The sequence below is a fragment of the Micromesistius poutassou genome, assembly GCF_964030765.1.
Source record: "Micromesistius poutassou genome assembly, chromosome: 18".
NCBI classification, from domain to species: Eukaryota; Metazoa; Chordata; class Actinopteri; order Gadiformes; family Gadidae; genus Micromesistius; species Micromesistius poutassou.
Genome location: NC_140288.1, coordinates 10,417,338 through 10,442,398, shown reverse-complemented (window position 1 = coordinate 10,442,398; position 25,061 = coordinate 10,417,338). Strand labels below are relative to the sequence as shown.

Here is a 25,061-nt window from a genome sequence, read left to right as displayed (position 1 = left end):
GCAAAAGCGAATCAATCCATCTGGCGGAGTCAGGTTACCACTGGAGGGCAGGCTGCTGTACACCTCTCCATCACCACTAGGGGGCGGAGGGCTGTCCGGTACAGTAACACTGGCCTCACACACACACACACACACACACACACACACACACACACCTTTAAGCTGAGATTTGTTCAACTCACAGAAGTCATTAGGGAAGTCTCAGGAACAAGATAATTTCTAAGGTTTATAAATAATATTGTATATTATGAATCATTTCCTTTAAAATACTGTATACTTATTACACATTTTTCATTGGCTGAAATTGTGCCCAGTGATGTCACAAGTTACAAGTTTCAACATTTCCCTCGTTTTTTTTGCGGTAAAATATGAATCAAAACTTAGTGTAAGGCTGTAATGCTTATGCATAATACCTGTTATGGAAATATGTGATTGCTGCACAGTGTTTTCTTATTCACTGTTTTAACAGTACATCTTCTCACCACCATGTCAGCTCTTTTCCTGCTGCTTCTAGGAAGTGCGCTCCCGTCTGGGAACGGCTATATGGTTTTGGTGCATGCGCGAATGAAGCAGTTGCTTCTCCTCTAAATCAATTATCTTTATCTTAACATGTACTTTGTATGTAGTGGCATGTGTCCATGCATGAATGTTAACTGTAAGCCTGATGTAGTGAATTTGTTATAGGTACCTTTTTAACTCTGTTTGATGCATATTTGTTGGATGATTGTGAAAGACTGTTGTGGTCACCTCGCGTATTCGAGATGTGGGCCACTGGATTGGAGAGTGGGCAAAAACACAAGGGCAATTCTCATGGGGCGTCCTTCTTTCTGGTGGAGTTCCCCATGCTGGTTTAGTTGAAGCTCTTGATGGTGATGTTGTAGGTCGGGGTGAGCCTCTTCTTTCTGCACCAGGCATACAGGAAGTTCTTGATATCCTCCATTCTGCAACATGGACCTACAAAGAAAAGGACAGCAGATTAAAACATGGCGCCCATCCATTCCTATGAAAACTGCTCATAGGCGCAGGGCAACCATGGGAGAACCATGCTGATTGAGTTGAACATAGACATATAAAGAGTAGACACCGCATTGGCTGCTGGGTGCAAGAAATGCGGCCGCCATCTTGGACTGGTCATACTCCTAGTTGCGTAGCAGCAGAAGACACAAGATGCCAGAGCACTGTGCAGCATATTCCTGCTGAAATTGGTGGACCATCGCAAACAGGCCTCTGCAAGAAGAAAGAAAAAAAGAAAACAGTCCTTTCAGGGGTTTTAGCTCATACAAAAACGTGTTTCATGTTTTATAGATATCTAATATATTCATATATTGTTTATGTAGGCTATGTATATATTTATATATAGCCTAATCATAGCTGACAATAGCTGACTTTACTGCCCCTATCTGTTTCTGCTTCTCTATCATATTTATAGTGTGTGAAATGCAAAATACCTAACCCTAACCCTAACCCTAGCCTTCATGACATATCATAAGGTGACCAGACGTTCCCGTTTTTGGTTGCCTGTCCCCGGCTAAATACAGAAAAAACTACCTGTCCCCATTTTGTTTTTGAAGACACATCAGATTGCTAGTTAAACTGGAAATGTCAGTTTTTTCCCCCCCTTTTCGGGATTATGTTCCCAGTTTTGATCTCGGACTTCTGCATGGTCACTTTATATATATCAGAATATTCTATTACTGTTAAGCCCACTAAGAATATTAAAACTAGTCAAACCATGTGTCCTGTATCATAGCTACATGTATGACCTTTGCGGCAAAAAAGCCTGCGTGAAAATCAGTTTGGTATTCAGTGAGGTTTGACTAATTGAATGCGCTGACAGTTCATTGCACCAGCCAAACAGATTACACTGAGTGGAGCAGTCGACCGGTCCAAGATGGTGGCCCCGCGGCGCGTCAGCGCCGGTAGCGGTCGATGCGGCGTCTATTCTTTATTATGACTATGGAGTTGAAGACATTGTGCTGTGTTCCGATATCCATACTTCCATGAGTACACTTAAACGTACGACACATCTGCTCTCACTAAGCGTGCTGATTTTCAGATGTCAGTGTCATTCCAAATCGAATACTCCATGGTGCACTGACTGGAAATTACGATCCCGACTGCCGCTGCGGCTCCTCCCCCGCAATAAATATCCCGCTTTGAACGGTGAACTCTTTACGCATAGTTGCTATAAAAATATATAAAAGCTATAAAGCTGTATAAAATGACTCCATTAATGCAGGCTATGTGGAAAATGCACCGATGTTGGCTCAGCCTGGCTCTGCCTCTTCCGCTACATAGCTAAGATGGCTGCCGTTGAGCACGAAAAGTGTGCATCGATCCACACTCCGCAGTTTGACCATTTTGAGTACACCATCCGGGTCCTTTCAGTACACTTCTCTTCGCCCCAAACTTAATTGGAACGCCCTACGTACTCAAGCTAAGTATAGTGATTACAGATAGTATGGATATTGGAACACAGCATGCTCCAATATCCAGAAATACGTCACCTTCACTATCTACGACGCGCCTCTGGCCACACTGCCCCCTATTGGACTAGTACAACACTCCAAGCAATGTGTATGTGCAAGACTTGTGTAACAGGAGACCAAACAAATACCTCAGGGGGAAGCGGTAATGTCATTTGGTCAGTAATCAAGAGGTCGCTAGTTCGATTCTCTCCTCAGTCAGGCATAAATACTGTGGTATTTGTGTTGTCATTTGTAAGTCTTTGACATTTAACAAACCAATAGGCGTTTACAATTTATTAAATATAGATAGATAGACCAATAGGTCTATTTATTTATATATATATTATAAAAAGGCCTATTGGTCTATCAATATCTAAGCTATATATTATTATATGTATGTTTTTATTATACTGATGCACGTATATTAGTGCTAAATATACGTGTGTCAGTATAATAAAAACGTACATATGTAATATACTTTGATATCAGTGTAACACGGTTCACACTAAATTCCCCAGTGGCTGAAGTGGTAGAGACGTCAGGTTAGTGATCAAGAGGTTACGTATTTGTTTCCCTCCAATTATTTTAGCTCTTTTAGTCAAACTTATTGACACATCCACCTCTTTCATTTGAAAATGTTAATATGATTATACTAAAATGTTCAATTATTATTATCAATTATATATTTATTCTGTTCAATGAGATGTTAACTGATGAAAAGCTTTTGGTTGTGACTGAAACCAATTGGGAGAGCCCACTGGGATAGGTGACAACATCAACACAACAACCACAGAAAATAGCCGCCACCACTAGCCAAAATCCTGTTATCAGTTAACATCTCATTGAACAGAATAAATATAGAAATTATAGTGTCTGTCTTTCTCTTCATCTCCCTCGCTCTCCTTCTCTCTCTCTCAATCGCTCTCTCTATCTCAGGTTACGGGATCCGTTTCACTGGGGCAGTGGAGGGACAGCAATACAATGATGGTGGGGTCTTTACTAATGGATGACCCACCACTGATTAACATGACCCCTCCCCTACCAGCACGGCCACCCCCACCCCCTCCATCCTGTCATGTCCACCAGACAGTAGACAGAGCCTGACCTATCTTGGTATAGGGGGCTGGTGTGCATGGTTGTAGTTCTATAAAAAAACAATTGTGTGGAGGCTTAAGATACTTAAGGCGCACTCACACTAGGCAAAGTTGCCCTGTACCGTACTCAAGTACGATTGCCCCCCCCTCACTGTGCCGCTGGCCAGTGCTCACACTAGGCAATCTCAACTGGGCCTGAGTACGATTGCCTTTTGTACATATAGGTTGCATATCCGTGCGTGTGCGCGTGTCGGCTCAATAGCATCTGTACCGTAAGGTATTTAACTGTACTTGAGTATGGATGGCATGCTCACACTAGCCAATCAATCTAGACTTTGGGGGACAAACATACTCGGGCACGGTACAGATGGCCTAGTGTGAGTGCGCCCTTAGTGTAGGTACACATGCACGGAAAGGCGAGTGCGCGCGCACACACACACCCACACACACACCATACACATACACACACACACACCCCACAACCCACACATCCTCACTCAATTTGCACAGGAAGAGACACACTTTGCCAATTACTTTGTTGGTTACATTTATTTGTTGTAATTTGTAAAAAGAAGGAAGTTCCATTTTTAGCCTAGGTTTATTTTTTGTAATTTTAGTATAGTCATCTGTTTTCATCTGTTATCTGTAGGTCATCTGTATATAGTCATGTTCATTTGTTGATGTTTTGAAATGGCCTTTTTTAAGCACCAGATTCATTCTGATTCTAAAAAGCATTTTCATTCACGAAATGTATCTTTGAATTGCATCAACTAAATTAATGACAGTGTGAACTAGATAATAAAAATCTGTTTACACAACATCGTCATGTCCAGTTTAATAGTTTAATATTCATATTCGCCCAGATGAAGCGGTTGTTTAATTGGGGTGGATGTTCTATTTCGGCCATTCACCGGGATATCTTGGGTTAACTGGGTGTAGTGATATTATAGCCGAAGTAATGTTGATTCTGTACGCCAATCTGTAGGCCTATACTTAAACACATAGTTAATTCACTATGTATTTAATTCCTGCTTGGTGATGCTGTATGCTGATTTGTCAATTAATAAAATGATATTGCCCTTGCATTTTTCCTCCTTTGTTTTATCTACAATAAAGAAAAAAAAGATATATCTTTACTTTTTGTAATTTAAGTACAAGAAAATTAATCTCTAACATTCACGGCTATTTAGCACACATGCTATATACCAAAAATCATGTTTCAACATCGTCATGTCCAGTTTAGGGGAATAAATATATTTATGTTTGTCCTATAGCGCACAATGATATATATATATATATATATATATATATATAGTCTGAAACGTGCTAGCCTATACAAATAAAGTTGTCTTTGATCTAATCCCGTTTTTAATCCTCTGCGCATGATAATCAGCAGCCAAGAGACGTGTGCGAATAAATGCTTAAATGCTGAAATAACGAGGCCTACTATTTATAAATCCATACTATGACCAGGCTACTACCTGGCTATTTGTATTACTAGTGTATTATTATTTTTATATTACTATTTTCAATGTTGAAAAAAGGTTTGCTGTTCCAAAGACCCATATAATATTTTTGAAACATAATTTCCAACGATACATAGGGCTAGAACAGGAAAGGCTATATATGCCTATATGCTATATCAATGCAAATACATTATAGACCCAATTCCAACGCAATTTCAATGTATACAAACTAGCCTATGTAGGCTGATAAATATCACAAAAATATTGAGATATATTGTATTTGTATGCGAAACAAAACAGATTTTGTTTGCTTGCTTTTTTTGCAGCTCGAATCATCAATGCTCGGGTTGGGCAGGCCTACCTAATACTATAGGCATACTAATATTATATTAATAAACTAAATATTAAGCTATAGGGCCTAATAGCCAACTAAATGCTAATATTCAAAAAATATATATATGAGAGTGTATTAGTGGTGGTGGTATAAATGTTGTGGACGCACAATGACGCATTGCATTTCTCAGTACTCATATCTTATATTCGCGCCCTGCGCGGTCACCTGGCCCGTCCGTCCTCCACGCACGAGACGCGGTGTCCGTTACCGGCTGGCCGCGCGACGTCACCTGGACCCGGAGAATGAAACCAACGAGCGTTTTAAATATTCATCGAGGGGGTATTCATCTCCTACACACACACACACACACACACACACACACACACACACACACACACACACGCACACACGCACACACGCACACGCGCACACGCGCACACACGCCCCAACAGGTGACCCGCGGATAGCGTTACCTTTTCCAGGTGGAAACCAAGCAGAGGTTCGCGGGGCTTTGGGGTCGCGTTAAGACGCCTCACCAGGCGGACTTCAAGCGACGCGTCACCCGGGGTGGATTTCACCGTCGCTATTCACTCCACACAAGTGTAACCGTACACGACGCAGAATACTCCTAAATATTAGACGATTTCAGAGATGAATTAATTATCAACAGCCGGTAAGCGGACTCTACGGCCGTCGGCGATGCGTGTGGGTAGAGTTTACCCCGGATATATAAGACACTCGGGTACCGATGAGGACAGCGTGAGCCCCCCTGGAGCCTGTAGCGCCTCTAGACAAGTGGGCCCCCGCTGCTCTCTCGGGGCCGTGCTGCAGGACGAGGTGCGCAGCAAGAACCGGGACGTTTTGTCTGCCAACGAGGACCTACCGGTCCGTCCCGTCCCAGGTTGTATGCTCTCAGAATATTACCTTCTCGTTGTATTTTTGGGGTGTTAATACTTGGTCGGACCTAGCAGCCTAATTGTAGCCCTGATGTGCATTGTTTTCTTGAATTATTACAAAAGAGTAGATTTACAGAGAACGCCTTAATTAATGGCATTTTTGTTGTAAGAAGATTAACGTTCATACAGCAAAACAAATAAGCCTACGTCCCTTCCTAACCCGGTGTCCTCACATCAGTAATGACCCCCTCCTCCACCACAACAGTAGGCCTACTACTGGAAATCTACTATTTTAGTTCTTGATTATCTCTGGCCATCTGGCCATGGTCATTTGATCCCGCACTAGCTATTTCCAACTAAGCATCCTCCTTCTACCGCAGCAGCACTGACAGACAGCAGGCCTCCTGGCCCTAATCCCGGAGCCGGGGACTCGCAGTTCATTAATGCTTCTGATGCAGTAGGCCTGCAGCACTGAGGGAAAGGCCCGTTCACGTTAAAGGTACTGCGTCTACGATAGGCTACATAATCCTAAAAAATATGTGTTGAAAGTGTTGGAGCCTAATTTGTAAAATGGATAGAGCCTCATTTGTTGTATTTATTGGTGGGCCCTCTGTCGGGCCTTTATGGTAAAAGGCCTTTTGCAACCAAAAAGGGAGGTAAAATCAATGGATAAAATGTAAAAACTATAGATTTAAATCCCCCCCACGCCCGTTCAACCTATATTAGGCTACTTCCACTCGAGTCTCATAACCTGTTCGGTAGGACATGCCTCAAAGTAATGGCCTATTCAGTAAATAATCCCAAACACAGGCCTAAGTATTTCCAAGCAGGGCCACACGTCTGTCTCCTGAACCGAACACGACACACACAGCGGAGGGCTGGGCCCAGTGATTCGCCGTGAAATCGTTTAATCCGGAGGGGGCGAAGCAATCCTCATCTGCTCGCTCTGCACTAGTCTCTCCGGTGGAGATCCAAGCACTTTTTAAGGTTGCCTCGGCACCCGTGTGGCTCCACCTTAAAAAGAAAAAAAGAAAAACGCTTGCACCTGGGCCAGTGACAGCGCAAAACGGGGGGGGGGGGCGAGAGAGAGAGAGAGAGAGAGAGAGAGAGAGAGAGAGAGAGAGAGAGAGAGAGAGAGAGGCGGGCTGGATTATTCCTTTGGTGCTGGGAGGAGCGGGGGGGGGGGGGGGTAAGGGGAGAGTAAGATGCTTACAAACTAATTATCTTTCCATTGGCAAATCCTTCTCTGCTCACTGCCGTCCGCCTCGGAGCGCCTCGGAGGAGCGGAGGAGGATGGAGCGGAGAGGCGCTCTTTTGTCGGCGCTACACCGTCCGGTGCAGGGCCCTACTCTGGGAGGTCGCAGCGGCGCACGCACCTGGAGTCCCGCAGGTAACCGGGAGAGAGCGAGGGGAGAGAGAGAGAGAGAGAGAGAGAGAGAGAGAGAGAGAGAGAGAGAGAGAGAGAGAGAGAGAGAGAGAGAGAGAGAGAGGGCTGGTATGGAGAGAAGAGGGCTGAATTTGACACTTGATACTCAGGAAGTTAAGGACGCCGCTCTGCATTTCTTTGTCTCATAGTGATCGTGCTCGCTGCGAGCAGCACGGATCCCGGGGCTTTGTATCGTGTGTGTCGTTGAAGTAGAACCGGCAGGTAGTTGTAGTTTTAGCAGTTTATTCGGAACAGTAATGTTTGTTAATACCGGAGCCGGGTCGGTCCTCTTCGTAGGGGGTGTGGATGACGCACCGCATGAGGCCGGGTCAGATCCTGAGGTTATAAAGAGACTATGAGTGGAAGTGATACTCGGTCCTGGTTTTGGGTCGTGACTTGTGTGTTAGGCTACCTTCTTCATCCCGGAGCAGCAGAAGGTAGGACATCATTTAGGCTACTCACTTGAAAGTTGAAACACTTCGTCATTATATTAATGATCGCTAAATCCCAAACTGTAGTATAAATCGCGGCTATAGGCCTATTCAATGGAAACGAATTAAAAATCCAAATCAGGCCAATGGTTTATTCAAATTGGATCGCGGTTTAACTATGCGCTTTTATTCTCTACCTGCATTATTAGCGAAATTCGGCCTGCAATTAAAGATAAAAAATTAACCTAAAAAACAAAACGTTTCGATATAAATTCCCATCTATTTAATTCGCCTATTTATTATGCTATAATTGTGATGTTTTCAGCATTTATTGAGAGTAAGGTTTATAACATGGGCCTCAGCGATCCACTGCACCTGTTCTCCGAGCAGAACCAGAGAGGAACGGGCCTACAAACTCCCGTATGTGAGGCCTTCTTCAACCTAAAGTTTATTTGAGTGTATATTTTAACGTGTTCGATTTATCTTATTTCTCGTATAGGTTCGTATACGACTATTATTATCGTAGGCTGTTATTTATTATAATCGTATAGTCTAAATGAGAGGCCGCATTCAATCGTTTCACCTTGAATTGAAACCATCGATTACCCGATGACCTACAGAAGCTGATCCTGTGAGGCTATGAGTTCGAGTTTACTCTACAACCTGTCACACAGCCCTAGGCTACAGGACACCTGGCCAAATCCTCCAGGGCCCGACGCCGTATTCAGACAAATGCGATTAAGTCAAGGGCTTTGCTGCTCGGCTGTCTCTGTGTTTTAGATGAATGGGTGATGACCAGGACACAATGCAGTGTAGATCTGCAGTCAATCCCTGCCGTGGGATGTTATTCCGGTTAACAAATATAGGTCTAGGGGCCATAGGCCTATGATATACATCCATATTTTAAGGCAAAATTGTTTATAAATAAATACATATATATGTATATAACCCCATTTTTCCTATAATCTAAACGCAGGAAATGGGAAAGATATGACATTTTATATAATAAATATTACTATCGAAGCTATCTTGACAGTCCATGTAAAATTGCAGCTATGTTTTTTATTAATGGGTAAAAATAGGACTAGTGTTTATGAGATCTATTAGAAGGCCCTCCCAGTCATCTGCTCATGGTGTTTATCATGGTATATTATTACATTAATTACCTCAAAGAAATGTGATTGGCTCAGGTGGGAATATGGCATCAGTATCCATTCAGGTATGATGGTTCGTAATGGAGGTGACCTTGTTAAAGTGGAGACTGACTGGTTTACACAGGGAAATCATAATGCAAATCCTTCTTCTTCCTATAGCGTTCCTTTGGTGTAGTGGGGTGATGGGATGGGTAGGGAGAGCGGGGGTGGGGGGGGGGGAGGGGCGGGGGGGTATAGACAGCAGCCTATAAAGGACATAGCTTCCTTTCAACTTTGGTGTTTTAGTGCTATTGATTTCCCCAGGAAATGGCGCCTGGAGTCCTGCTCAGGGAGCCATTTGGAAGTCTGAGGAATCACTTAGTACACGGTTTGATGGCAGGGATCAATGGGGCCCGAGCTCTGCCCATCCCGGAGTGAGGGGAGAGAGATAATGGTTGCTCGGATTTGGGTGGGGTGGGGTGGGTGTACTCCAAGGGTGAGGCCCCCGGACTGCGGACATCCACCCGGTGCAGAGCAGGGCAGGGCTCTTAATATAATATAATATATTTATATATTTATTAATATATTATATTAATATATATATTTAATGGGACATTATGTCCACTGCAAGCTTTTTTAGATATGGAAGTTGATGTTCAGTGTGCAATGTTTTGGGGTATTTAGTTAGAGTTTAGCACCGTATTGCAGTAGAAACTGGACAGGGATTTTAGACATTTTCCGTTTTTTTCAGTGGTAGAGCTGTGATTATTTAGGAAGATTAAACCCTGGAGTTGTCTTTTTTCATACACTTTGAGGTAAAGTGTCCGCACTCTACTCGTTTAAGTGATGATAAGAATGAGGAATATGTATCATTCTTATGATTTCATTCAATGATCAATTAAGTCATACTCCTAGTATGGTGGCAGGGTCATCAACCAATATCAAAATTGATCAATTAATCACCTAAAATCTGGTGGTCCATCGCTCAGGGTTATTTGAAAGTGGGGGGATCATTTTAGAAGCTCAGGTTAAGAAAGTCGCCATGTAGTCTGTAGTAGACCACCTTACATTGGAGAGGATGTGGGTTAGAGTCGGACCTGACCTTGAATAGTATGGAGCCATGGGAAGGTAACATGTATGCGTCATATAACTTAAGTCTTTATTGGGGGAATGGGTAAGTATTTTATTTTGAAAACCGTGAAATGTTTTGATGTTATGACTTCCATTCCCCACAATTAAAAAACAATTGCAAGGAGAAATTAGAATTGTATTTCAGTGAATAGGCAGTGCTTAGTTAAATGAATATTAAAAACATGTTTTGTATTGCATGCTAATATGTAATGTTGGATTGATTGTCCTATATCATCTAATGAATGCCAAATGTTAACCGATCTTTCCCATGTAATGCAAAGAAGGAGGGGTTTAGGAAGTAGGCAACAAGAGGATACCGAAGGGTGGATGAGGCTTGGTCCTACGTGCTGCTATGGTCCCTCACCTGTCCTCTTTACTGCAGTGCAGTACTCAGAATATGCTGCGTCACTCCGTAACTTTGCAGTCCTTGGAACAACATCAACTCTCTCCTCTCTCCTTATTTGATGTATCATGGCTGCTGTTTCCTTCCTCTCTTCCTCCTCTCCTCTAGGCTATGGGTAGGTAGGGATAGGGGGGGTGAGATGGCGTAAACCATGACTCCTGTTCTGTGTATGGCACTGGTAGAATTCACTGTGAAAGCACACTATCAGTGAATTACCATAGGGCCATAAACAGAGCAGAGAAAGAACCACATATCCCACGCCTGTCTCTTGACCCCCCCCCCCCCCCCCCATCTCATTGGCTATGGCCATGCGTGTGGGTGGAGCTTCATGTGATCATGTCAGGCATCTTGCTTCTGCAACACTTAAGTACTTCTCGGTAAGATGAAAAGCTCTGGGTCTTTCTGGCTTGATTTAAAAAAGTATGTGTTTGTTATCTGCATCTTTCGCTTTCTAACTTCTCAACAACTCCCTCTTCTTCTTTGCCCATTTTGGCACTAGCACATTTTTGCTTCTGTTTATATACTTTGAGCAATTATGTGTGGTGCCAATATGGGACAAGAGAGACTAGCATCGGTGAAGTTTGATTGGCTCACGTTGTCTTCCGATGGGTACGTGACAAGATGGAGGCCGGATGGGGAGTGGGGGTGGGGGTGTGGTGGGATGGGGTAGCTCCCGGATTGGTTTCAGAGTTCTCCTTGCTGCACTGTGTAGGTCATTTGCTATATCTGGTTGTCCTTTTTGCCATGTAATGTGAGCTCCACAATGCAATTGATTTGGGAAGGGCAAAATTCAATAGACGCATGGGCCCGCTTCTGAAAGACATGGAGTCTGCTGAACCTCCCCTATGCATTCTCCAATGCCGTCGTGCCTTTTAAAGCTTGAGGTGAAGACTTTCTATGTTCTTGCCTTTTGCCCTTGGCGCACAGCACGATGGAGAAAGACCATATATAATGAGGAGCAAATTGGCCACTTACTGCAGGGGGGAAAGTAAGTGGGTGTGTAGTTATATCTTCCCCTTTTTTCCCGGTTTGTTCAAAAGACAACCCATGGCCCTTATGACCAATCACACCAATCCAGTGTTAAGGTTTGCCTCAGTCTCATTTGTTGTCCATTAACAACAACGCCATTTATTCATTCGTTTGTTTGGGGTTGGTGAGGGGAGTACGTCTTAGAAGCCGCTCTCTGGCGGTATTTGGCAATGGTAGAACTCACACTGGTGAGCTAGAAGGATCCGGTGGTTCTAGACTTGCCAACTACCGCTCTGGATCTAAGCTCCGACACAGAGGAGGGAACCAGAACGTTCCGGTTCTTCTCAGCAAGTCTCTGGGGTCATACAGCGAGTGAGTGGCTGCCGGTGACGAAGGGTGGGCTGGAATAATGTTCCCACCCTGAGCACCCCAGTTTCAAAACTCCAATGACCCCCCTCACCTGTCACTCAGAAGGAGATCAGCATCATGGCTGCATGCTCCGTTGTGTGTGTATATAAATGTGTATTTATATATTTGTTGTTGTCGACGCCCATGACCCTCATAAGTGAACCAGAATGTTGGGAGCAGTTGGGGGTCAAGAAGAAATTCTGAGAATTCTATGCACTGCAGTGATGGATTAAAAATACGAAACTTAGTCTTCACTATTTTGGACCCTCAAAATAGTGAATTTAGTAACAGAAACACAAATTCCCAGAATGAAATGTTGACAGTTGTATTCATTAATGGTGTATTGTACAAACTCCAAAAGGCATTTTAAACACAACTTACATTGAGTCTTCCTACATCACTTCATCACAGAAGGTACATTATTTTGTCTAAAAAATCGACAAAATGTAAAGGTTAGTTTCGCTCACCCTGAGTTCCCTCCTCACTCCAGAGGAGTTGGGTAGCCAGTTGTGGATGAAATTCCAGGACAAACAATTTAATTATTCCTTCTGTGTGATATTGAATACATATATTAAGATAAATGTCCACAAAACACAAAAAAATCAATAATACGTAAACAATGAAATAGGCATATGTTTCCTAGATATATTGTGTAAAGTTATGTTATTGACTTGTTCATTCTTCATCATTTAGATACCAAGACATAAATGTATATAGTGTTACCTCAATTTCGTTGCATAGTAAAAAATCAATCTGTATTTGATTTGCGTTTCTGTGGAAATGGGCTGTACACCATGTGACATTTGGAGTTAGAAGAAACCAACTGACTTCCCATGTGCTTTGTGAACCAACAACATAAAATAAACCCCAAAAGTGGGTGGGTACCATTTCAAGACAAAACATATTGAATTGCTTCTCAGAAAAATGACAAAAGACAAAAGACAACAAAAGACGACAAAAGACGACAAAAGACAACAATAGCAGATGAAATGTTCAGAACAGACCAATCAGAATGGGGATGACATCCCAGGGCTGATTCATGATGAAGACTGGTGTAGCTTGAAGATGGAATAAGGAGAGCTGTTAGCAACATTTCTTTTCATGAGCATGAGACATGCATCAATACACCAATAAAACAAACAGTTTTGAAAATGTTACATTTTCGGATCTTTTTAAATACTAGCTAGCTAACTAACTAGCCTGATCACTAGTGGAAGCCGCCAAGAAACACAATACTGAAACAATTTGTGGAATAATGAACTCTCAAATACTGCTTTACAATCTGTGACCTGGCCCTTGGATCAAAAATAGTAAACTTACCGTACATCCTTTAAAGAACCTTCATGTTGCATATGGGCAGTGGATTTACTTTTGAAAGCAATTTTAACTTATATTTAGTCAAAGTCATTGATTGCTTCTTGCATTCATTTAGCTCACCCAAATGTCTGTATTCCCTGTTTGTTAAATCATGTACACCGACAGGTTTCATCTCAATGTCATTGTGTCGGAAATGGAATACAGTTCAGAGAGAGAGAGAGAGAGTGAGCGAGAGCACGAGAGAGAGAGAGATGAAAACAGACCCGTCAGCCCTCCGGGCATAAAGGGTCACCTGTTCTCCCTGGGTCCACCAACAGGGGGTGTCTGTCTCAGGCCACTGCTGTAATTGGCAAGGCGGTCGGTGTCAGCTTACCCCCCCTCTCTCAATGCAGCTTTTCTCTCTCTGTTCCTCTCTTTCTCGTCTCCCTCCCCCCAAACCTGCTGGGTAAAACTATGTATGGAGGGAGCAAGGTCTGTCTCTCTCTCTCTCTCTCTCTCTCTCTCTCTCTCTCTCAGACACTTTGCTGAAACAATCCGTCCACAGTATGGTTAGGCTGAGCTGCGTATATCTGGGTCAGAGTCTGTTAATGTAGGTGACAGGGGGATCTGGCAGATTAGAACCACTCTATCTGCCTTTGCATAAATCCTGCTTTATAGCCCGACAATTCAGCTTTGGATAATATGATTTGTATTGTTGCTGCTGCTTTGTCCCCATCGCATCTCCTGGTCTGAAATATTTGTTCCTGCATAGATAGACGCCGTTGGACCTGTGCCAGAGCTGTTTTTATTGATATATTTTTCATATTTTTTTCTATTGTGAGAGAGAGAGAGAGAGAGAGAGAGAGAGAGAGAGAGAGAGAGAGAGAGAGAGAGAGAGACGGGAAATACTCAGCAAGCCAAAATGAAGGAACTCAATGTTAGCTCTGATAAACAGAATGCGGAACATGATAGGCAACTAACTTGACTTTTACATTATTTTTTATCTGTGAATAGCTGGTGAAGTATGTATTAATTGTACATGACATGAAGACCTGCTGATCACAAAGAACAATGTTCCCATATCTCAGATGCAAATAAATGTATATATTGCTCTCTCTCTCTAATGATTTTTCCCTGCAGCAAAGTGCATTGCGTGGAATCGCTGTTGTCAATGCAAGGCCTCCTCCAGATGGGCCGAGAAGCTCAGGTTACACTGCATTTTTCTGCCGCCCAACTATCCCACAGCCCCTGTGGCCTCACCCCACACACACACACACACACACACACACACACACACACACACACACACACACACACACACACACACACACACACACACACACACACACACACACACACACACACACACACACACACACACACACACACACACACACACACACACACACACACACACAGCCCGCCACAAGTGAGTGGCGGGCTGAGACAGAGCGTGCTTGTGTTCTCTACTGAGCATTAGCCAGATCTGATTAGGATCCGTCATCCTTACGCAGCGTCTGGACTGGAGGTGCGGAGGTGAGAATCTCATCATGGGGAGCAGACGGTTCCGCTACTCATCCGTTCATTCACAATGTTTATAATCTCTGTGCTATTGGTTACGTTCATCTCTATTAGACGACATAATGCCTGTTGTATCTCTGGCTGTGTGGAGATGGCATTTTTTAGAATCTTGAATTTATTGAAAAAAGCTCTGGGATATATGTCCAAGAGAAGGTGACATGATAAATTTGACAGATGGGTCTTACAGTCAGTACAGGACTGTAACAAGGTGATGCTGTGTAAGCTGCAGAGGGCAGGACTGATTTCCATCAATACATGCTATTCTATCAAACGACAATTCACCAGCAGTCCCTCGGTCGGCCAACCCTCCAATTCCATTAACTATGTTCAGAATTATTGCCTTTCAATGAAACATCAGGTGGTTTCATTGGTTAATTCCATCAGTAATTAGCCACAGTCACGTGGATTCTTTTTTTTTGGCATTGTACAGTCATCTCCACTGACACACTGACACTGAACAGAGCCAGCAGTCGTGTGTAGAGGTCTTTCTGTGTGTGTGTGTGTGTGTGTGTGTGTGTGACGGGCAGGCGTACAGGGCGCTGGTGGGGGAGGTGAGTGAGTGGGTGTAGTAGCTCCCGGGATGCGAGTATTAAGAAACGATTAGTGAAGATTAAAGTGCTGCGGCCAAAGCCTGCCAGCCTGCCTGCACGACTCCCTGCTGCTAGGATGAACCCCGCCCTTCTCCACCACCCCCACCTCACCCCTGGAGCCTCGGGGTGAAATCAATCACTGCTCACCATCCCCTTCTTCTTGGCTTCCCAGTGATCCACCTCCACCACCTGTCCGTCACCATGACCCCCACACCCACCACCACCTCGCCCGACTTCAACCCCTCCACATCCACCTCTAACATCATAGCGGCACACCTCACCAACACCAACACCATCACCACCACCACATCCACCAAAGACAGTCACCTTGTGTCTGCTGGACAAGACCCTCTAAGCTTGGACTGGCTGCAGATGAAAGCCATCCATCAGATTTCTCCCCCCCCCCACTCTGCCCCAGACAAAGAAAAGAGCGATCGATGTGAGCAGTGATTTCTGTGAGTGCAGAGCTGTTTGTGCGTTTGCGCCAGCACTTCCTATAATACATGTGCCTCTAAACACGCACGCACACATGCACACACAAACACAATTAAGCCAGGGTGATAAGCACACAACAGTTACAATATGAGGACATCCTGGTCCCCACAAGTCAGGCAAGAATCAGTTTAATTTCACAAAGATCAACAAGCTCAAAATATCTCCACAGGAGGTTGTTTATTCACAGACGTGTGGGAAGACACACCTGGGAGACCAGCTTCCAGGAATCCCAACGCTAACAAGGTCTTAATCTGTACAGACGCGGTTCATGGAATTACCTCAAATTTACTAAGCGCCTAAAAGTAGCAACCCCTGGGAGGTATATACACACACACACACACACCATCACAGAGCTCCAAACACTCCCTATGTGAAATAACGCCCCCTGCTCCCCCCCATATGAAATTGACGAGGAAGTTTATGAAGAACTTGGCAGAAGCAAACCGATTTTCTGTTTATGTTGATATTCGTATGAATGCAAGCTGCGTCCGGCTGAAGGGACATGATAGACGATGGCCGCTGACAGATTAAGGCCTGGCTGTCTCTCGCCCCCTCTCGCTCTCCTCCTGGTGTGTCGCTCGGCAACAGAAGGGCCTTGCTGGCAAATCCTGGGCTTTAAAGTGGGAGGAGGGGCTGGCCCACCTAGATTATGATGTAATCATCAGGTCTCTGTCACGCACAGCAGTAGGGGTGGGGAGTGAGGGGGCGAGGTTTAGAGGTCACAGAGTTTGATGCTTTTATTCTGCTTCTTTATTTAACCACAGCACATTTAACGCATGTATCACCGATGGGAGTAAAAGCGGCTTTTTACATTTAGAGGGATTTCATATATACTGTCTGAAGGCAATGTCTCTGCTGGAACACATGTTTTCGAAGTGTTTGGATATGGTTTCATCGCCCTTTAAATAAAAACATAATATGCTTTATTGAATGGCCTCCATGTATTAAACGGTTGTTTATGTCCATTCTACCCACTTTCCTAAAGCATTACAAACACTGTAAAATAGAAGTATGTTAAATGGACTGCATTTACGTACACTTATCTAACCACATATCTAGACACATTTAAAGCTCCATCTTCTCACACATTCCATACAATAATATCGCATCTGATAACCAGTCCACAAAGTACTGTAGGACGATAACAATGTGTACAACCAAACACATCAAAAATGTTTTCTAGTTAGATTTTGATTATTAACTTCAAATCCTGTCAACCGCCTGACTTAGTAGGAGTTGCCCAATACTACTATTTTGGCGGGGCACACTTATAATGATTAACATCCACCTCCTTAATGTAGCTCCATTCCTTGGTGGGTTCAATGAAATGTCGATCATTTTAAGCAAGAGACACAATTGGTGAACAGCAACCATTTTATTGGGATTTCTTTTCTTAAATACAGAGATTTGTTTGGCTTCACACTAACTGTGACTATAGCGGTGAAGTGAGGCAGGTCTCGGTGAACAATTTGCTTGAGGATAGAAATGTTTCACACATTTACATAGATTTGAATTAAAAATGAGAAGAGAAAGAAAAAACACTTAACTATTTAGACCGCAGTCTCTCTTTACAGGATTTGTAGAAAATTAGAATGCAAGGTGTCTATTATTCCATGCGGTGTACATAAATGGACAGTTAGTGGACAAAATGGCTGCTTCCTGAGGTCAGCAAAGCAGTATATAAAAACACTGACCAATATCCTGAGTCGTCTTGGCATGTGCATGGACTAGAGCGAACAGCACAGGAAATAACCATACACATAAAAAGTACATTGTCAACGTAATATTTCATTGGGCGACACGAGGATTCGGTTGGAGTGAATACAGGGCAGACGCTGTATGAGGGGAAATCATGGGGGGAAATACATTTGATGGTGGAAGATATGCCTGCGCGAGTTTAGAGCAATAACCCCCGCAGGAGTTTGAGTCAAAAAATGAGTTGTCTGGTTACAGCCGTAGAAGTGGCTAATAAAAGGTAAGACGCAGTGTGTACAACGACAGACAGCGATCATGTCCAGGCTAGCCCCGCAGGCTTTCCTCCCTCGCTTTGGTTAATCTTGTCATCTTCACCAAACTAAATAAAAGTATTCTAAAAGTAATCCTAAAGAAATAAATACTAAAAACTTGCAACACGGTTAACGTCACAGGAGCTAAACACCACCCCCCCCCCCTAACAAAAAATGTCTGGTAAAGAAAAGAACAAACACAAGGCATCATCATTATCAACACAAAGCAACAAACCCAGTCAACACATCAGAGGTCACATTGTAATATCATGGGAGCACGCTTAAAAATATATGTTACACTGTACATGGGGTCACACATCACACTGTACAGGGGGTCACCGCGGGGTCACACGTCACACTGTACAGGGGGGTCACCACAGGGTCACCGCCGGGTCACATGTCACACTGTACAGGGGGTCACCACGGGGTCACCCGTCACACTGTACAGGGGGTCACCACGGAGTCACCGTGGGGTCACACGTCACACTGTACAGGGAGTCACCACGGGGTCACCGCGGGGTCACCAGGAGGCGTGGGGAGGCCAAGAGGAGAAGGAGAGTCGACTAATCCGTCTGCTCGACGTCGGGGCTTGCACGTGGGCGGTGGCACGTGCACGCCCCGACGCCGGGACTCATTGTCACTGCTCCAGGGTCACGACCTCTACCGCCTGGCCATCCAGCGTCACCGTGTTGTCCACGCGCGTAGCCACAGGCGCCATGGCAACCTGCACGGGCCGGTTGCCCTGCGCCAGGCTGGTCACCACCGTCTGGTACATACTGACCGGGATCTGGACCAGGCCTGGGGAGCAGGAGGAACAGGAGGAGGATGAGGAGGAGCAGGAGCAGGAGCAGGAGGAGCAGGAAGAGGAGCAGGAGAAGGAGTAGGACGAGGAGCAGGAGCAGGACAAGGACGAGGAGCAGCAGCAGGAGCAGGAGGAGGACGAGGAGGAGCAGGAGCAGGACCAGGAGCAGGAAGAGGAAGAGGAAAGTACAACAATTGGTAGTATTTAGTATTTCAAAGGTAAATGGAGTGCATTTATACTGCGCTCTCTGACCTGTGGCCAGTCAAAGTGCTTCACATTCACCCGTTCACACACATAGACCCGTGTGTGTTAGGGTTAGTGTGAATGGGTTAGTGTGTTAGGGCAGACCACCAACAGGCTCCGCCATGTTCTCCTGTTTACTTTATGGACATGTTGTGGTATTTATCTTTTCTACTCATCTTGTAAAACACTTTGTCACCTATTTGCAGTGCTATACAAATCAAGATATGATCATTATTATTATCATTATCATCATCATCATCATCATCATGATTATCGCTGGTGTCTGGGCCTACCCCCGCCCACCCCCATCCCAGCTGTGTGTATGAATACACACGCATACACATAAGGTATCTGCTCTAGGGATTATCTCTTTAGACAACACCCCGCCCCCCTTCAAGCTGTCGGTGTCATTGGCCGGACAGGAAGGTCATGTTGACGGGGGGGGGGGGATCCAGGAAGTGGACTTTAACCCATCCCGCATAAGATGCTGCGTTCAGAACCTTACGTGCAAGGCAGTAACACACTCGCACACAAACAATGTCTTCATTGAGTTCAGTGCGCCAGGATGGCACGTTTATCTGTCAGGTTAAAATAAGCTGTGGGGGGGGGGGGGGGGGGTGATTATGGAGTGGGGCTTAGGGGGCTTTGGAGTGGGGGCCAACGGCACAGCATGCTTACTCCATCAAGCGGACCCACTCCAACTTCATTACTGTGATGTTAAGGGTGTGTGTGTGTGTGTTTGTGTCAATGCATGTGTGTGCATTTGGGTCTGTGAATGTTCATGTCTGCCTCTGTGTGTTACTACAAAAGGTGATGTTAACTGTGTGTGTGTGTGTGCACATGTGCGTGTGCGTGTGTAAGCAGGCCAATCAGGCTCCTTCAGAAGGTGCTCAAGGACCCTCTGGTGCTCAGCAGAGGTCAGGCGGGCTCCAGGCGGGCTCTGGCTCCAGGCTGGCTCTGACAGGTCTTACTGCTGGAGCCAAGAGCTCCATGTATGAAGCCTGATGACCCCCAATGCATTCACACATGACTTATCATACAAACATAATGTTAAGAGCCTTCAGAGAAGCACTAAATAAATATAGAAGGGTTAGGTATATTTTTATATATCATATAATTATTATTACTTACACACTGACCTCTGTACATGTCAGTTATTTGAAACTAATACAATATTAATAATATCAAGCATATTCCGTTTTCTGTTGAATATTCAATTTATTTTTTTTAAAGATTTATTTTTTGCATTTTTCAGCTTTATTATAGAGAGAGACAGAGAGGAAAGTGTGGAAGACAGAGGGGAAGACATGCAGTAAATGACCCATGCCGGATTTGATCCTGGGTCTCTGCGATTAGGACTTTGCCTAATGTGCGCCTTAGCCCAGTGCGCCACCGGGGCTCCCCAAATACTCAATTTATTTAACTAAAATGTGCAGCATTTTTCATGAATCTTTGGAATTGTTTAATTTACACCTTTGTTGTATATTCATTAACTTTTGTCAAACACAATTTCCTGTGCCCCATTTCAACTCCATCGCTGTGACCAGTGGTTTAAGTGGGATTTGGCAGGTGGGGGATTTTTTTTTCAAATTTTGTGTTGACTCCCCATGTAACAACATATTGGGTATTCTTTTTCGGATACGATAAGAATCACTGTTGTTCAAAGTATCACACAACTTAATTGCTTGACATGAGAGAAGCTATGAAATAATTAAAAATCAGGACAAAATATGTGTATATATATGTCTATCAGTGGTTGCTGGTGATTAAATTTGTGTGTGGGGAGTAGTCATGGACGACGTCTGGGGGTCCTCCTCCAGAAAATGTTGAATTTGGTAGATGTGATTTCCTGTATTCTGGTGCGTTCAGATTCATAGCCTATGTATGCTTAATGAACCACAAGTTTGATTTAAAGGAGAATTTCACTAATATTCGGTGGATATTTAGTCGAATAGCAACATAAATTTCTAATTTGGTGCCTTCTTGACCGAGAAAAGGCAGACAGAGACTATTTGGAGCTTGTGGATTGAAGACGACAACTTCCACAATGCCAATCAGCGTTCACTCCCTGACGGACGTAACATAACAGCCAATCAGCGTTCACTCCCTGCAGTCCAGAGTCAATGCAGCAGGAGGAGGTGATTGTTTCCGTTTGCGGTCTCCCGGAGCTCTATATCTACAAAATATAATAATATATAGGTATCTATATAATATAATATAATATAAAATATCACGGCCAAAAGCTGTGTGTGCCTTCAGATGATATTATGAATTAAAGACTGTCGGGCATTCCATCAAATGTGTCTAATTTTCCTTTGGTTGCAGGTCGGGCGTCTATATCAATTTATAGCGGGTCTGGTCGGGTGTGGAATGTAATTTGCGGGTGCAGGTTTGCAAAATAAGACCCATGTATTGATTCTCGGCCATGGTGGAGAAGGAATTTGAGGAAAGCAACTTTGGCTTTGACTTTCTAAGTCCAGATTGAACCACGACTTCAGATTGATGTGGAAGGACCAGAGACGTCGTAATACCCGATGCAGTCGTTTATTCGTAATAGCATCCAGGCGCACACAGCTTTTGGCCGTGATATTGTATATTATATTATAGATGTCTATATATTATATTATTTAGATATAGAGCTCCAGGTCTCCCGCCGGAGCTCCCGGAGTTTTCTAGAATATCTTATAGAACACGGCTCCGGATGGTATTATGAATAAACGACTGCGTCTCTGGTACTACATTATTGCTTCTTTAGCGCTCGTGTGATCTACCCGTCACACGGTAACGTCACACCAGTGTACTCTCTACACTGTTTATACCATACACCCCTAAGTCCCACCCACTGGAACTAGTGCTTGTAGTTTTTTAGAGCCCCCCCCCCCCCCCTTACACTGCCTGCTTTAAATGACGCAAAAATCTTAATTTTGCATCATTTAAAGCAGGAAGTGTTAGAGGTAGATACAAAGCTTTCCCATCTAAGGGGCAAATGAGGGAATGATGCAGGACCATTCAAAAATATGACCGATACCGATACAAAGCCTAATGCAAATGGGTGAAGTGTCCCTTTAAAAGAAACAACAACAGCCACATGAGTGATTAGTAGGGATGGGTCAGAATATTCGATTATTCGATCCCGAGGGTTAAAGTCGATTTTTAACATTTGGACCGTTAACATTTTTTCCTATTCAAATAAATAAGAATTAACGGACGGAACTAATGTTGGTTCTGTAGCACTATTAGTTTTTATTATTATTATTAATCATGTACAGATAAACAATATACACAATACACTAGGGGTGTACGGTATAGAAATGGTATAGGCAGTCTGCTATTGCGCAAGCACGCAGCCGTGCAGCAAGTGCGCCTGCGTCCCTTCACAAGCTCTCATTCCACACCGTACGAGACAGACGCTGGTAGCGTGAAGCTGTCTCTGCATCTCAGACATCGCTTCCACAGGCATTTTCCAAAGCTTACGACAAAAAAAGCCAGCGGTGGAACGAGATAACAAACGCCGTCAGATGTTGTTTACCATCACTGTCAACACAGTCACTGTTTACCTGTGTATGGACTAGGGCTTTGACTCCGAACTTCGTTATTTGAATATTACAATTTTTTATAATATTCAAAAGAATATTAGGCAGCCCTTAATATTCTAACCTTTTATTGGCATTATTTTTTGTAAACGGGACGTAGACCGACTCATTTCACGTATTCCTGTGAGACCAGGTTGCCTTAATTACATCTGTCGCATATTTAAGGTGAAAACTAAACGTCAAGGGAAAGAGGCGGTGGTTGCAAAAAGTATTTAGATCGCTTATTAATTTCACTCGTTGCTTATAATGGTTTATTCGTTTCCCAGTATCATTTTCTTAATTTAGAAGACAGTTTTGTTCATTTTTTAATTGTAAAATAAATAAAATGTTTTTTTTTAAGTTATTGGAAGCGAGTCGAGCTGACCCTTGCCTGCTGTACCCACGGCCCAAAATAAAGAATAGCCAAGACAATACCCTTAATTCAAACATTCAGTTTCATTTGGCCTCAATTGGCTACGGATGCGAACTTGGAACGAACATGCACATCGCGAAGTCTTACCTCTCTATCCCTGCCACGTCTATCCCTGCTGAGCGGGTTTTTTCCGCTGCAGGTGTTATGGTCAATAGGCTCCGCACTCGTCTCCTCCCAGCACATGTTGACATGCTGTTTTTCCTTAATAAAAACTTGGTTTGATGAGACTGCCTTTTGGCTCTCTTGATTTGTTGATAGCTAGGAGCAATTTGATATGCCTGTCCAAAGGTAAGAAAGGCTATCTTAATTTTCTGTTCCACAAGCCTGCTTTGTCAAAATGTTGTTCGGCTACTAAGTAATTTCATTGATATCCTCCTTTATTATAAAGGGCGATCATTTTCGTTCCTGCATGTGGCCTAAAGTCTATTTATTTGTTTGCACTAGGGCCTGTCTTTTAGGTAGGCCCAGGGCCGCCGCTCCCCATACGCAGAGTAGAGCGCGTAGGGCACCAAGTAGGCCTACCTGGGGGGGCCCCCCCAAAATTAAGGTTGATAATTATTACACTATTACATTAAAATTTACAAAATATATAAATGAATTACGAACCGGCCCACCGTTGTTATTTCTTAATTGTGAATTACACTCCGATTTTCGCATCGGAGGCGGAGCAGCCTTTCTCAGCGCACTGTGAATGTCGGCACACATCGAATAATCGATTATTCGTTCATACCACCCACCGATTATTCAACCATGAAAATTTTGAGTTATTCACATCCCTAGTGATTAGTATGTTTTTCAGTGCAAAGGGCTCACATACATCATAATTCAATGATGGCACAAAACTGAAAAACAGCGGCCCAACATTAAGTGCAACAAGTAGCATTATATTCAGTGCAGTTGTAGTAGTTGTAGTGGCGACTTAAGTTGAAATCTTTCATGACTGATAACGTTTCTAAGCAAACTAGACACATGGGTTTGCCTTTGAATTATATGAACAGACACTGTCCAGTGTTTCCCACACATAGGCGCTGTTCAATCTGTGGCGCTGCGCCACAGATTGAACAACGAGCGCCACAAATTGATCCCGCTTTTCTTATTTATTTTTACTTGAACGCGATTTTTTAATGTAACTCCGCCAGCCCGTAATCGCCCCCCCGTAATGCTGCCAGTCCGACATGTTCCCATTCCGACAGTCCTGTGCACGTATGCAAATTAGCCATGTGCGCCAAACAGAAGAAGGGCCCTATCTTGCGCCCGGCACAATTGACTTTCTACACCGACGCGATGTGTCGTTGCTAGTTTGCACCCGGCGCAAAGCTGATCTTCCCCCGCAACAACCAGGCACCACTACACTTGCATGTTAAATATTATGATGTCAAAGATTATTCATACGTGTGAAACTGCATAGAAATAGCGTGTGGATTGTGGAAACATTTTTTTTCCATAGGGCTGCATGAATGAACATGAATGAAGTTTAGTAGGCTATGTCATGCGTTAAAATAATAATAACAATAATACATTCGAGCAAAGTATATTCCAGGCTTCCAAAACAAAATCTAGTTTTAGGGTAAATGATTGGTTAAATGATTTGGGAAAGAACAGCTGATACAGCGGTAAGTTGTACTTTTAAATCAATGCATCTGCAAACACTGTACAGCAAACACATATGTTCTTGACCCAGACATCGTGTACAAGCCCATTACTTTTAGGATTGAAGAGTATTTGATCGTGAGAAAACATAGTTTTACCGCGAGTGAGTATTTAATAGAATGAATGAATGCGGGTGATGCTTGGTGCGCGTGTGTGTGCGCGCCCATCTGTCTAAACACACGCAAATTAAACACGTAAGTGTATGAGAACGAAATCGAGTCAGTCGACCTGCGA

General features: G+C 43.7%; 1 protein-coding gene across 7 annotated transcripts in view; it reads right to left on the bottom strand.

Moving 5' to 3' along the window:
• Positions 1-17,499: 17,499 nt before the first annotated feature.
• nrf1 (nuclear respiratory factor 1) overlaps positions 17,500-25,061 on the bottom strand; it is a 30,615-nt gene continuing 23,053 nt past the window's right edge. For all 7 annotated transcript variants that reach the window (XM_084482755.1, XM_084482757.1, XM_084482758.1 and 4 more), the window contains exon 13: positions 17,500-18,925. In XM_084482755.1, coding sequence (XP_084338881.1) covers positions 18,765-18,925 — 161 coding nt within the window. In that variant the 3' untranslated portion in view covers positions 17,500-18,764. The remainder of the gene's footprint in view (positions 18,926-25,061) is intronic.